The 11,717-nt window shown below is 56.1% G+C and overlaps 4 protein-coding genes across 4 annotated transcripts in view; 2 read left to right on the forward strand and 2 right to left on the reverse strand.

Moving 5' to 3' along the window:
* Positions 1–1,262: 1,262 nt before the first annotated feature.
* CHGG_07238 (uncharacterized protein) lies at positions 1,263–1,845 on the reverse strand (the record flags this gene model as incomplete). The annotated part of the gene is made up of 3 exons (XM_001224893.1): positions 1,263–1,550; positions 1,700–1,779; positions 1,842–1,845. 3 exons carry the CDS (start codon positions 1,843–1,845, stop codon positions 1,263–1,265), a joined length of 372 nt encoding a protein of 123 aa, XP_001224894.1.
* A 298-nt stretch (positions 1,846–2,143) lies between these two features.
* CHGG_07239 (uncharacterized protein) lies at positions 2,144–4,663 on the forward strand (the record flags this gene model as incomplete). Its single annotated transcript, XM_001224894.1, has 5 exons — positions 2,144–2,292; positions 2,584–2,833; positions 2,873–3,494; positions 3,611–4,516; positions 4,587–4,663. 5 exons carry the CDS (start codon positions 2,144–2,146, stop codon positions 4,661–4,663), a joined length of 2,004 nt encoding a protein of 667 aa, XP_001224895.1.
* A 528-nt stretch (positions 4,664–5,191) lies between these two features.
* On the reverse strand, positions 5,192–7,623 carry CHGG_07240 (uncharacterized protein; the record flags this gene model as incomplete). Its single annotated transcript, XM_001224895.1, has 4 exons — positions 5,192–5,650; positions 5,700–7,021; positions 7,077–7,419; positions 7,474–7,623. The coding sequence occupies 4 exons, from the start codon at positions 7,621–7,623 to the stop codon at positions 5,192–5,194; spliced, it is 2,274 nt and encodes a 757-aa protein (XP_001224896.1).
* A 1,881-nt stretch (positions 7,624–9,504) lies between these two features.
* CHGG_07241 (uncharacterized protein) overlaps positions 9,505–11,717 on the forward strand; it is a gene marked incomplete at both ends in the record, with an annotated part of 2,541 nt that continues 328 nt past the window's right edge. Inside the window, 6 exons of the mRNA XM_001224896.1 lie at positions 9,505–9,528; positions 9,584–9,925; positions 9,982–10,375; positions 10,575–10,942; positions 10,996–11,294; positions 11,352–11,645. Of these exons, the coding sequence (XP_001224897.1) occupies positions 9,505–9,528; positions 9,584–9,925; positions 9,982–10,375; positions 10,575–10,942; positions 10,996–11,294; positions 11,352–11,645 (1,721 nt within the window). The remainder of the gene's footprint in view (positions 9,529–9,583; positions 9,926–9,981; positions 10,376–10,574; positions 10,943–10,995; positions 11,295–11,351; positions 11,646–11,717) is intronic.

Below are 11,717 nucleotides of genomic sequence, written 5' to 3' on the forward strand. Positions count from 1 at the left end.
TTGATTTACGAGCGATCTAACTACCTATCTGGCTGCTGCTGTTGCGGCTGGTGGTAAGGCAGTTGGTGGTACTCTTGTTGTTGGGGGGGTTGGGCCACGATGGGTGCAGCCAGCAGCTGCGAGTAAGCTGCATTGCATAGGTACCTATCTTACCTGGGAGGTACCGAGCTGGTTCAGATCGCGGCTTATCAATTTACAGGTAATATGGGTGGGAGGATCCGGCTCTGATCCGACAAGGCCATGCTGTGAGCCGCGACACCATCAGCAAGTCTCCCAAAGAGTGTGTGACGGCCCGCGGAAAACCAATGGGAAGCCGACTACGCACACTAGTCGACAGTGCTGTGGCTATCGAGGCGGTGACTTGTGTTCCATACGTCCGGCGACCGTCTCTGAGTTGTCTGCCTGCCAAGAGGCTCAACACGGCCGTGTTGGTAGTGCTCAGCTTGTGTTGTTGTGACGATCCCTGCTATGTCGAGAGGGAGTGTTACATTCTGTAGCAGGTCGGGTATTTCCCAATGTCGACATGTTGATATTTTTTTGGTGTTTCGTTCCATGCTCGGCTCGGTGGCCGCGACCCGTCTTAAAACATTCGGCATAATTATCGAGGCTGAATTTGGGGCCATCAGCAGCCGATAACTCGCTCGTCGTCTCACTGTCTGCCTTGGGGGTGATTAGTTCTTTCAGCTGTGTGGGCGAATGGACGATCAGTCGTCGTCATGCAGATAACTAACTGTCAGCTTCGGGAAGCTGGCAAGGCACTGAAATGGATGGCCGATTGGGGGTCTGGGCTGGGTGCAGTTCTTGCGTTTCAGAAGGGGTCCAGGGACCTGGTCAGCCTGTAATGACTTGCATTCGGGGCGGTGGAATGTAGAGTGGGGCTGAACCCGACTCCGCAGACACTTGATTTCTAACAGACCTTCCTTATACATATCACCTGGATCTGTTAGGATCCAAGTATTTGCATCGATCTGCTCATTTACCCCAGACGCCAGGCCATTCACTGCAACCCAAACCCGTCTTCAGCTCCCCCAACCGACCCCTCCAGCCCTCATCTCATCGCCTGCACATCGCCCATTCCATGCCACGCCCTTTTTTGAGGCCAACCCCATCTCGAACACCCGCGTCTCAAAAGAGGCGATACACAGCCACAACTATGCTCTCAACAGTCATTTCATTGGACAGCTAATTCCCGATTTCTTGCCTCTTGACTCGTCACCGGAACCGATGCCACTCATGCGGACCAGGGAGTCATTTACGGATAGTTATGTCCCAGTCTTGCCAGTTCCATGAGCTTGGTTTGGGGGCCAATCCGCTTCTTTACCCACCCACGAGCGACTCTGTCTTGGTTGTTGTTGGCTTCTCGGCTTCCTCCCACTCGTTGCCAGTGGGCCGGTGTCCCCATAGACAGCCTTGTTGGTCCCGGTAGTCTGGTGAGACATTCGAGAGAAACCTTGGACGAACAGTCTTCCAGCAACACGGAGACAACGTGGACGGACTTGGGAGGTATTGAAGCGGCCGAGGGCGGACCGTTGATGCCTTAACCTCAGGCACTGTATTTTCGACGGGCTTGTATCGAAAATCAATCATTGGACGCGAGATGGACTGTGAGTTGGTGGCCCGACCGCCGTCCGTCTGACTATTGCCGCAGAGAGAAGCCCCTACCGAACCAACGGGCCCATGGTTATGCGGCCATACGTACCCAGGACCCGGCCCCGGAGACTGAGGAGGAGGTCCTTGGTGCCTTGATACACCCTTCTCGCCCGGGCCCGTCTCTCCGGCCTACGGCCTAACCATTAACACGGCCTGTATATGTGTCCCTCGGATCGCGCGTTCTGACACACACATGGTTGGGGCGCGCGGCGTGTCACAATCTCATTGTTTGTTTAGGTGGAGCGCCGGTGACTTCTTCTCGATGACGACAACAGGGGACGGAAGGCATCCCAAGCCCAACACGAGGTCGGATACTCCGTCCTCGCGCACCGTTTTAGGCCAACTACTAAGGATATGTGCAGACGGGAATTTCTGGCGTCTCTAATACTATCTAGTGCGCACAAAGGAGAAAATTAAAGTCGCTGGAGGGTAGGACTGCCTGTCTACTCTTGATGCTGAGCTACCGTAACTCCCCGGTGTGTACGACCGAAGCATGGTCAAAGTGCCGGCCATCTATCCCAGCTCTGCGGGTCTACCTTGTTCATCCCATCTTCTTTTTTGCCACGAACAGGCCCTCGGCCGGGATCGAGGATGGCCATCTCTCCAGCGGCCGCCAATAAAGGACGAGGGCAGCCTTACTACGTATGTTTACACATTCACCACCCCTTTGCGGACCCACCGCCGTCTGAAAAGTATAAGGTCATCCCGCTCCTCCCAGATCAGTAATTCTTCCTCTTCCCAACACGGCATTGTGACTATTCCCGGGTTGGCGTAACATAGATTTAACCAAGTCTCATCGGTTGTCCTTTGCCCCCCCCCCCCACCACCCCTCCCAAACACGCTTGCTGGCTCTGCAACCCCGATGGACTTCAGCAACCTTTTACGAGGGACTCTGCCTACCCTCGTAGCTAATACCAGCCATGGCGCCAATAGTTCTACCGAGAGTGCCAGTGGTCTTCCGGATGGCCTCCTCGACACGCTGTCACCCCTCCTCGGCTTCCAGTTCAACCCGCTGATGAAGTTGTTCATGGTATTTTACAACCTCACGGGGAAGCATCTTGGCATCGACCCAACTTACATCCTGACCGTGGTTGGCCTGTTGTGGGCCGCCAACAAGGTCTGGATGCAGCTCTACATGGGATTCTTTACTCTTGCTCGGCGGTACTTCATGGCGGATATCGAGGTCAGCAATTCGGACGACATTTACTTCCACATGATGAAGTGGCTTGCCTCCCAGCCCAAGATGGTCGACTCTCGTTCCCTCACTGCCGAGACGGCATCCAAGGGGGCGTGGGAAGAGGAAGACGAGTCGGAGCTCATGACAGGCAGGGTGTCGGCCGATGGCTCCGACGTTTTCCTCAACTTCTCGACCCAGGAAGCCAAGGCGCCCCCACGCTTCACGCCCGCTCTAGGCTTGCACAGCTTCTGGTGGAGGGGCCGGTATTTCAAGTTGAACAGGAAGCAGGAGTCCTTGTTCGACCCTTCAGCTGGGGCAAACGGCATGCCCCAGTTCAAGGACAAGGAGATTCTGGTGTTTTCGTGTTTCGGCCGGTCTCCCGAGCCGATCAAGCAACTCTTGCAGCACGCCAAGGAGCAGAACTACCTCGACCACCAAGCCAAAACCATTGTCAGACGCCCGGCCTCCCAAGGCATGCGCCGCTACGGCCATCGGCACTCGTGGCAGCAGGTCGCCAACCGCCCAGTCCGTCCCATGCAGACCGTGGTCCTCGACGACGAGCAAAAGATTCGCATTCTCTCTGACATGAACGAGTACCTCCACCCCGCCACCCCGCGGTGGTACGCCAACCGCGGCATCCCACTGCGCCGTGGCTACCTGTTCCATGGTCCGCCGGGGACGGGAAAGACCTCGTTGTCATTTGCCCTGGCTGGTGTCTTTGGCCTCGATATCTATGTCATCTCCCTTCTGGACCCTACCCTGACAGCAGTGAAGATTTGCTAGGCCTCTTTACCTCTCTCCCCCGGCGTTGTGTGGTCCTGCTCGAGGATATCGACACGGCCGGGCTCAAACGAGCCGAGGATGACTCCGAATCCGAATCCGAATCCTCGTCCTCCTCGGACGACGGCAAGAACGAGGAGAAGCAGGAGGAAGACCAGAACAAAGACAAAAAGTCTCTTAACAAGTCCAGAAACCACAAGGGTGGGAGAGACTGGAAAGTCTCGGACCTCGCCCGCGAACTCAGGAGAGCCGGAGGCCAAGGCGACTTGGGCGAGAAGAAATCCATCTCACTATCCGGCCTGCTGAACGCAATCGACGGCGTCGCTTCACACGAGGGCCGCGTGCTCATCATGACAACCAACAAGCCGGAGGCCCTCGACGAAGCCCTCATCCGACCAGGACGCGTCGACCTACAAGTCTCCTTCACCAACGCCACGCAAGAGCAGGCGCGGGAGCTGTTCATGCGCATGTACGAGCCCGAGAACACCGACACCGCCACCCCGCTGTCCACCTTCTCGCTCTCAGACCACATCTCCTCACCGCTCCCACCCCTCACCCCCTTCTCCGAGCCTCCGCCCACGCCCTTCTCCCTCGCTTCCTCTAAAGACGGCAACATGACAGACGTCTCGGGCGCCACCGAAGTCGAGACCGACGACCACGACCACGACCACGACATCTACAAAGACGACACCTCCTCCTCCAACCACCACCCCCTGTCCAACACCAACACCAACAGCACCACCACCCCCAACCGCCCCACAACCACAACCACCACAACCACCACCAAAAAACTCCCCCCCCACCCCCCCTCAACCTCAACCCATCCCCACCTCCAAACCCCTACACCAAATTCCCCCCCACCACCACCATCCCAATCCCCGCCGCCGAACTCCTACACATCGCCTCGCAGTTCGCCGCCAAGATTCCACCAGGCCAATTCTCGCCGGCCGAGCTGCAGGGGTTCTTGCTCAAGCGCAAGAAGACGCCACGGCGGGCGCTGGAGGAGGTGGAGGTGTGGGTGGCGGGAATGGTGGCGCAGAAGGCGGGGCGAAGTAGGGTGTTGAGTTTGGCGGTGCAGTGAGCGGTGACCACGGGTTTTTCTTTCTTTTTTTCTTGTTCTATTTGTGGAGGTGGGGGTGGTTGGGGGTGGGCGTGGTGGTGTGAGAATGGAGGGGAGATGGTTGTGGTGGAGGGTGGGTAAGAAAGGGAAGAGGTGGCTCGTCGTGATGGGTATTGCGAACGGTTTAGATAACTATCAGATTGCACATGATTTCTTTTGTAACGAGGGTGGATGGGTGGTAAGACAGAGAGGTCGGCTGGGTTCGGCACGGAAAGATGGGCGGTGTTGCCGGAGGGGCGTTGCAGGATACGAGTATGGGATAATAGGTGTCGGAATCAAGAGGGTATATGGTCGATTGTAATGCGAAGAATTATTTCCTACTGCTTCTTCTGAGTACTTCTTTATGAATAACAATTTCTTTTTTGGCTATAGGGCACTAACATCTTCCTAGGAGCACTTCTCAAGATGCCACGACCTAACCCTACCATGGCTACTCATAATACACACCGCCAAACTCGTTCTTGCTAGAACCCCCCTCCATCCTCCCAAGCCTGGGGGAAACCCTCACCCTCTTCATCATAGAATTCCTCTTCCTCATCACCATAGCCCTCCTCGCCGTCCTCGCCACCACCATATTCGTCTTCCTCCTCCTCCTCTTCCTCTTCGTCCTCCATATCCTCCTGGTCGTCTTCGTCCGAGTACCCTCCTTCCTCGTACTGCTCCTGCTCCAGCTCCTCTTCCAGCGCACGCTCCTGGAACGGCCGCTTCTTTCTAGGCGTTGCTTCTTCTTCGTCACTCTCCTCCTCCTCCCCCTCACTCCCATCTTCTTCCTCGGTGCCTTCTTCATCCATGTCTTCCAAGATTTCTTGAAACATGCGTCCCTCTCCCCGCTCTTCGTCTCTCTCATCTTCTTCTTCCTCCGCCTCATTTTCTCTGACGCTGGCGCGTTTTGCCGCAATCCCTACGCCATCAGAAGGGTTCAGCTTGGCGCAGCGCAGCGGCGCTTGGAGCCGGCCCCTCCACGGTATCTACAGCCGCAGCCCCGTCAGCGGGCTCCTCGGTGGCCTTGTTGTCCGGCACATTCTGCGTGAGCAGCTTAATCATCTTGAGAGCCTCGCGTTCCTCGGCCTCCTTCAACGGGATGCGCACGCGGTAATGCGTCCTGCGCCGCCGCGTGACGCCCTCGACGACCTCGCGCCCGGAGGACTTGATGCCGGGGCGCGGGCGATACTTGCCGCCGCGGAGCTGGTCGTACTCGGCCGCCGTCAGCTGCAGGTCCGGCAGGCTGATGCCAATGCTATTACCTGGCCCGGCGCCGTCGCCGCCGTCGTGCGGCACGCCCCGGACGACCTCGAGCGCGGCGCCAAAGTCGTCGTCCGTCAGCGTGCGGTTGAACCGGATGGCGACCATCTTGCACTTCATGATCGCCTTGGCCACCGACCACAGCACGCGGTGGTAGAAGCCGCTGATCTCCACGTCGCACTCGGTGCGCTGCTCGGCGTCGGCAAACAGCCTTGACAGGAGTGGGTCGGTGATATCGCAGACCTGCCAGACCTTGCCGTCGGTGCTGAACGACTCCCCGTTAAAGACGTGCGTGTTAAGCATGGCCTCGTCGCCGACGCCGAGGTCCTGCCAGGCCTTGCCAAAGTTGGACACGCCGAGCTCCTTGCGGCGCACAGCCTGCCACGAGCGGCCGACCGACCCGATGCGGGTCTTGTGCAGCTTGAAGATGAGGGTCTGGTAGATGCGGTACTGGGGGTCTGCACGAGGGTCGAGACCGTACCGGACGAGGGCGTCGCGCCACGGCCCGCCCTTGAACTGGTAGCCGGCATACTGCAGGCAGTGGCGCACGAGACCGCCGTTCTTGGGCAGCTCGGCAAACTTGGCCCCCAGTCGGTTCCACATGCTGCGGCGCGTCCAGATCGGGCGCTCGTCCATGGCCTGGCGCATCTCGGTGATGATAGCGGCCACCTGCGGGTCCGACATGTCGGGCTGGCGACGGGGGGCGGTCGGAACGGGGTATTCGTCGTGTGCGATAAAATAGCCAGCGGCGGGCACACGGGAGGTGATGTTGACAACCCGCTCGTACTCTTGGTCCTCGGATAAGTTGCCGGAGGCATCGGAGTGGTTGGGGCTGACCTCTTTGGTATGGGGGTTTTGTGCGTAGTTGTAACCAAACGGGAGCGTGATGGGGGTGAAATAAGGAGGTGGGATAAGGTCGATATTGGAACCCGATTCGATGCCTGGTTGAAGTGAGAATTCTTTTAACTTCGCAACATCACCGGGAAGCACCTTGTCGACGAATTTATTCATGAAGCTGGACTCTCCAAGAGCGAACTGGAAATCGGCGAGGCCTATCATCATTTTACTTAGTCTAGGGCAACATCTGATACGAAAGGGGATGCTAACCTCTGTACCGGTGGGTGTTATTTATGACACCGACCGGTTCGACCACGTACTTCCCAACATTGTCCTGGAGTTTGCGCCGGATAACTTGTGGTGTGTCGAGCCTATCCCTCGAGAGGACCTCAGGAGAGACGACTGAGCTCCCGCCATGAGCGGGTTGTTCAACTTCCCCTTCCCAGGGGCCGTCGGTACCCCGCTTGCGTTTCCTTCCGGTACGCTTCGGGACCGTAACCTTCAAGACAACATTGTGTGTCAAGGCATTGTGCGATGTTAGTGGTCTCGCTGTTGGGTTGTCATAGCGAAGGTATAGCGGAACCGAGATCTGGGGGCTGGCCGAATCGAGAATCTAAGCGGGGTTAAACTTGATTTTAATTTTGTTAACGCGCAACGGTAAACATACGGCTTGGAACGCATTATTTTGGCCAAATGTGTTGATTCCCTTATCGAGGTTTTTGATGATCATTGGATGCTCAAGTGCGCCCAGCCGCCTTGAAGGGATGGTGTATGTCGGTGCAGTCTCGCCATCCTCAAAATGAAGAGAGGACGCCATCGTGGTTAATGTGATTGATGTGTGTCCAACTTCTAACTTTTTACTTGTTGCGACTTTTCGAAGGTTGCCGGTTTGCACTCAACTAAATGAGGATGGAGATAAGAGAAGATGTTGATATGAGCGCCAGTAGTGTTTCGATTGCTGTTGAGTTCCACCAAAAGTTTCGAAACTTGCGGTTTTACCGATTAAAGAAACAAGTTGCATCTCCGTATAATGCAATTGGTTGTGCAGAGAAATAATACGGCAATAGTTGCATCATTTCATAGTCTTACATTCAAGTCTGATAAAATGCATCTCCAAATCCAGCTCTGGGAAGAATTCACACACCAATTGATGGCAGGAACCGGTGCTGGCCAAGGACCAGATCAGCACGAGGGCTGGTCAGTGCGCGATTCTGCGCCGCAGGCGGGATGCAGGGACCACTGGTCGTAATTACCACATGATAGAGAGTTACCGCGACGATGGAACGGAGATTTTACATTGTGTCCCGTTTCAACGCATTTGACTCGAAATAACTTCTATGCTGTCCTGGAAAAAAGGGTAGTTGTATAAGACAGATACACGAGCCATAAAACGACATCAGATCCACAATGTGAAGCTGATTGAAGAGTCCAGGTAGTTGAGGTGGAGAGCAGGCTCCATGATAACTTGATTGAAATATCGTAAGCAACCGTGGTTTCGTTTCGGATTGGTGCCAACAATACCAAAGCGGGACACTTGGTGGGTTGTTAAGCTTCAAACCGCGTCCCCTCCCTGGCACTAACAGCCAGCCCGTTGTATCCAGCCTTCCATTCACGAACCGACTTCTCTTCCTTTCTGCTGAACACCCGCTGTTCAGCAAGGCGGGGATTGGTAGTGAGTTCTACTTTTTTACCTGGTTGGTAGTGAACTCCTTAGACCTGAAAATACGCAAGCGAATGCGGCTGTTGCACCTCGCACACACACCTATCTCCATCCAAGCCCGGCTCCCCGACCTCGTTACTCCATCCATCCCGTCTCCCTGCACTCACCATCGCCCAGCCTGAACTCAACTCAGCTCCCGATCTCCGAAACACTCGAAACCAAGCAGCTCCAAAAATTACGGATGCGCGTACACTTAGGTCCCGGAACCAGTGCGGCTAGACCGTCAACACTATCTATTTGTTTGACCGTCTGACTTTCATAGCCCCCAGTCGACCCCTGGACCGCAGCCGCGTTAGATCGACCTGAAGACATAGGACACGGACCCGGACGGTGTCAGCGACACAGGAGTCCCGGCAAATACACAGTAGCTGCCGGGACGTGCGCTCATCGCAGCTCCTGCAGGAGCAGAACAGTCTACATCTCTCCCAAACGCCCTGGCACTGCACTGCCCAGCACAGCGATTCCAAGGTCTGTTCCCCTCACAAAATCACAAAACAACAACAATAAACATTACCACCGCCCCAACGCCGAAAAGTTGAGGTTCTAACTGCATCCAACCACTCTGACAGGCATCTCGGCCCATCAGCGCCAAGTTGTTTCGTCGCGCTCCATCTCAATTGCCGCCCTCGCTCCCTACCCCCCTTAGACCCGCCGCCGCCAGTCTCGCCCAGCCGCAAGGAAACCGCCGATTCAAAAGGAGCCTCCCGACTGCGCCGCTCTGACCATTTTAGCGGCACGGCTGTGCCTGGGATACCCTGCGCCGACCTACCCTTCCTTCGATTTATCGACGACGTCGGTTGTCCAACACGGTGGTTCATCCTGAACCGCCTGGGGGATCGCATCATATGAGGACTAGAGTCGAGCCGATACCCTCCCAGTAACTGAAACATCCTATTATCAACAGGCTGCTCCGGTTCGAAGAAGGGTCGAGCTGGGCGCCTCTAGTCGCCCACAGAAGAGAAGCTGTTGTCTTCAAAGATGAAGCGTTTCGGCGCCAAAGTCGTAAGTCGGTTGGGAGAGACACATTGCGCATCCTGCTGACCTTGTTATGGTGCAGCTCTCGCGAGGCAAGGACAGCAAGTCCTCTAAGAAGAACAAGGATTCCAAGGATGGAACAGCGTCGCCGAATGCCGCCGCTACAAACCAGTCGCCCGTCTTGACCCCGTCGTCCTCTACCTCGACCCTCAACGATATCCGTAACAAGCCGTTGCCTACTAACAGTGCCTCCCACGTCGACCACGCAGCGTTGGCTGCGCAAGCCCAACTCAACAATGGCGGGAACGCTGCTCTACCGGATAGATTTAACACCGGTGGTCCCGGACAAGGCGCCAATGGCGGCGGAACACCTGCGAGGCACGGGCCCTTACCCCCGACCGTTATAATCAGCCCGAGCGCTCCGGTGAGATTAGACACTATGTTGACCTTGATCCGTACGGTACTGACACCGCTCTGCAGCATGTGCCGCCACCCGGTGCTGCTGAGACCATGCCGCACGATCTCGCCCCCCCCAAGGCGGGCCAGAAGTCATTGATGTATGACCGCCTGCAACAGACCCCTAAGGATGTCTTGGAAGGGCCCAAGACGCCGAGGCGGCAGCATTCGTCCCGCTTCGACATCTCTGCCCACCGTGAGCTCGAGAAGCTCCCCGGCTTCCACGAGGTCCCGCCCGGACGCCGAGAGGACCTTTTCATGAAGAAGATCGAGCAGTGCAACGTCATTTTTGACTTCAATGATGCCAGCGCCGATATGAAGTCTAAGGAAATCAAGCGCTTGGCTCTCCACGAGCTGCTGGACTATGTCGCCAACAACCGGCAAGTCATCACGGAACCCATGTACCCGGTCGTTGTTGGTATGTTTGCCAAGAACTTGTTCCGTCCGATCCCAGCCTCCCATGAACCCCCAGGGCGAGGCCTTCGACCCCGAAGAGGACGAGCCCGTTTTGGAAAGTTGCCTGGCCCCATATTCAGGTCGTGTACGAGTTCTTCCTCCGCTTCATTGAAAGCCAGGACTTCAACACGAATATCGCGAAAGCGTACATTTGATCACAGCTTCGTACTTCAGCTCCTTGAGCTGTTCGATTCTGAAGATCCGCGAGGAACGAGACTTCTTGAAGACTACTTTGCACCGCATATACGGCAAATTCCTCAACCTTAGATCTTTTATCCGCCGTTCCATCAACAACGTTTTCTTCCAGTTCACCTACGAAACTGAGCGGTTCAATGGCATCGCCGAGCTTCTCGAGATCCTCGGTTCCATCATCAACGGCTTTGCCCTCCCTCTAAAGGAGGAGCACAAGCTCTTCCTGACGAGGGTTCTGATTCCTCTCCACAAGGTGAAGAGCTTGAGCATGTACCATCCTCAACTCGCCTACTGTATTGTGCAATTCCTAGAGAAGGATGCTTCGCTGACAGAAGAGGTATGTCCCTGCAATGGATCGCCTCTAGACTCGCTTGCTGATTTGAGACTCAGGTTGTGCTTGGTCTCCTGCGGTTTTGGCCCAAGGTCAACAGCACCAAAGAGGTCATGTTTCTCAACGAGGTTGAGGACATCTTTGAAGTCATGGACCCGGCCGAATTCGCCAAGGTCCAAGAACCTTTGTTCCATCAACTGGCGAAATCCGTGGCGAGTCCCCACTTCCAGGTCGCCGAACGTGCGCTCTACTTCTGGAACAACGAGTACTTCTGCAACCTGGTCAGCGACAACGTCGAAATCATTCTACCGATCATGTTTGCGCCGCTCTACGAGAATTCCAAGGGTCACTGGAACAGGTTAGTATCCCGCTGCTAGGGTTTGACCGTGACTTTTGATGATTGACGGCTTTGCAGGACGATCCATGGCATGGTCTACAACGCCATGAAGCTGTTCATGGAGATCAACCCTCAACTATTCGACGACTGCTCGCACGAGTATACCGAGCAGCAGAATAGCGCCGCCTCGAGGGAAGCCCTTCGCCAGAGGAAATGGGCCGCCATCCAGGACCAAGCCAACCGCAGGAAATCAACGAATGGGTCGACTGCCGCTGTCGTGACGCCACCGCCAAGGATGGCTGCGAGCTCACTACCGAGGGTCGACGAGGTGGACGCCGCCGAAGACAACCAGAAGAGACTGAACTCGCTCAAGTTGCAAAGATGGCGACCGGGAGAGACCGTGCGACCCGAAATGCACGATAGACAAAACTCGGTTGGATCGGC

This window comes from Chaetomium globosum, genomic scaffold, assembly GCF_000143365.1.
Source record: "Chaetomium globosum CBS 148.51 scaffold_5 genomic scaffold, whole genome shotgun sequence".
In the NCBI taxonomy this organism is placed as follows: Eukaryota; Fungi; Ascomycota; class Sordariomycetes; order Sordariales; family Chaetomiaceae; genus Chaetomium; species Chaetomium globosum.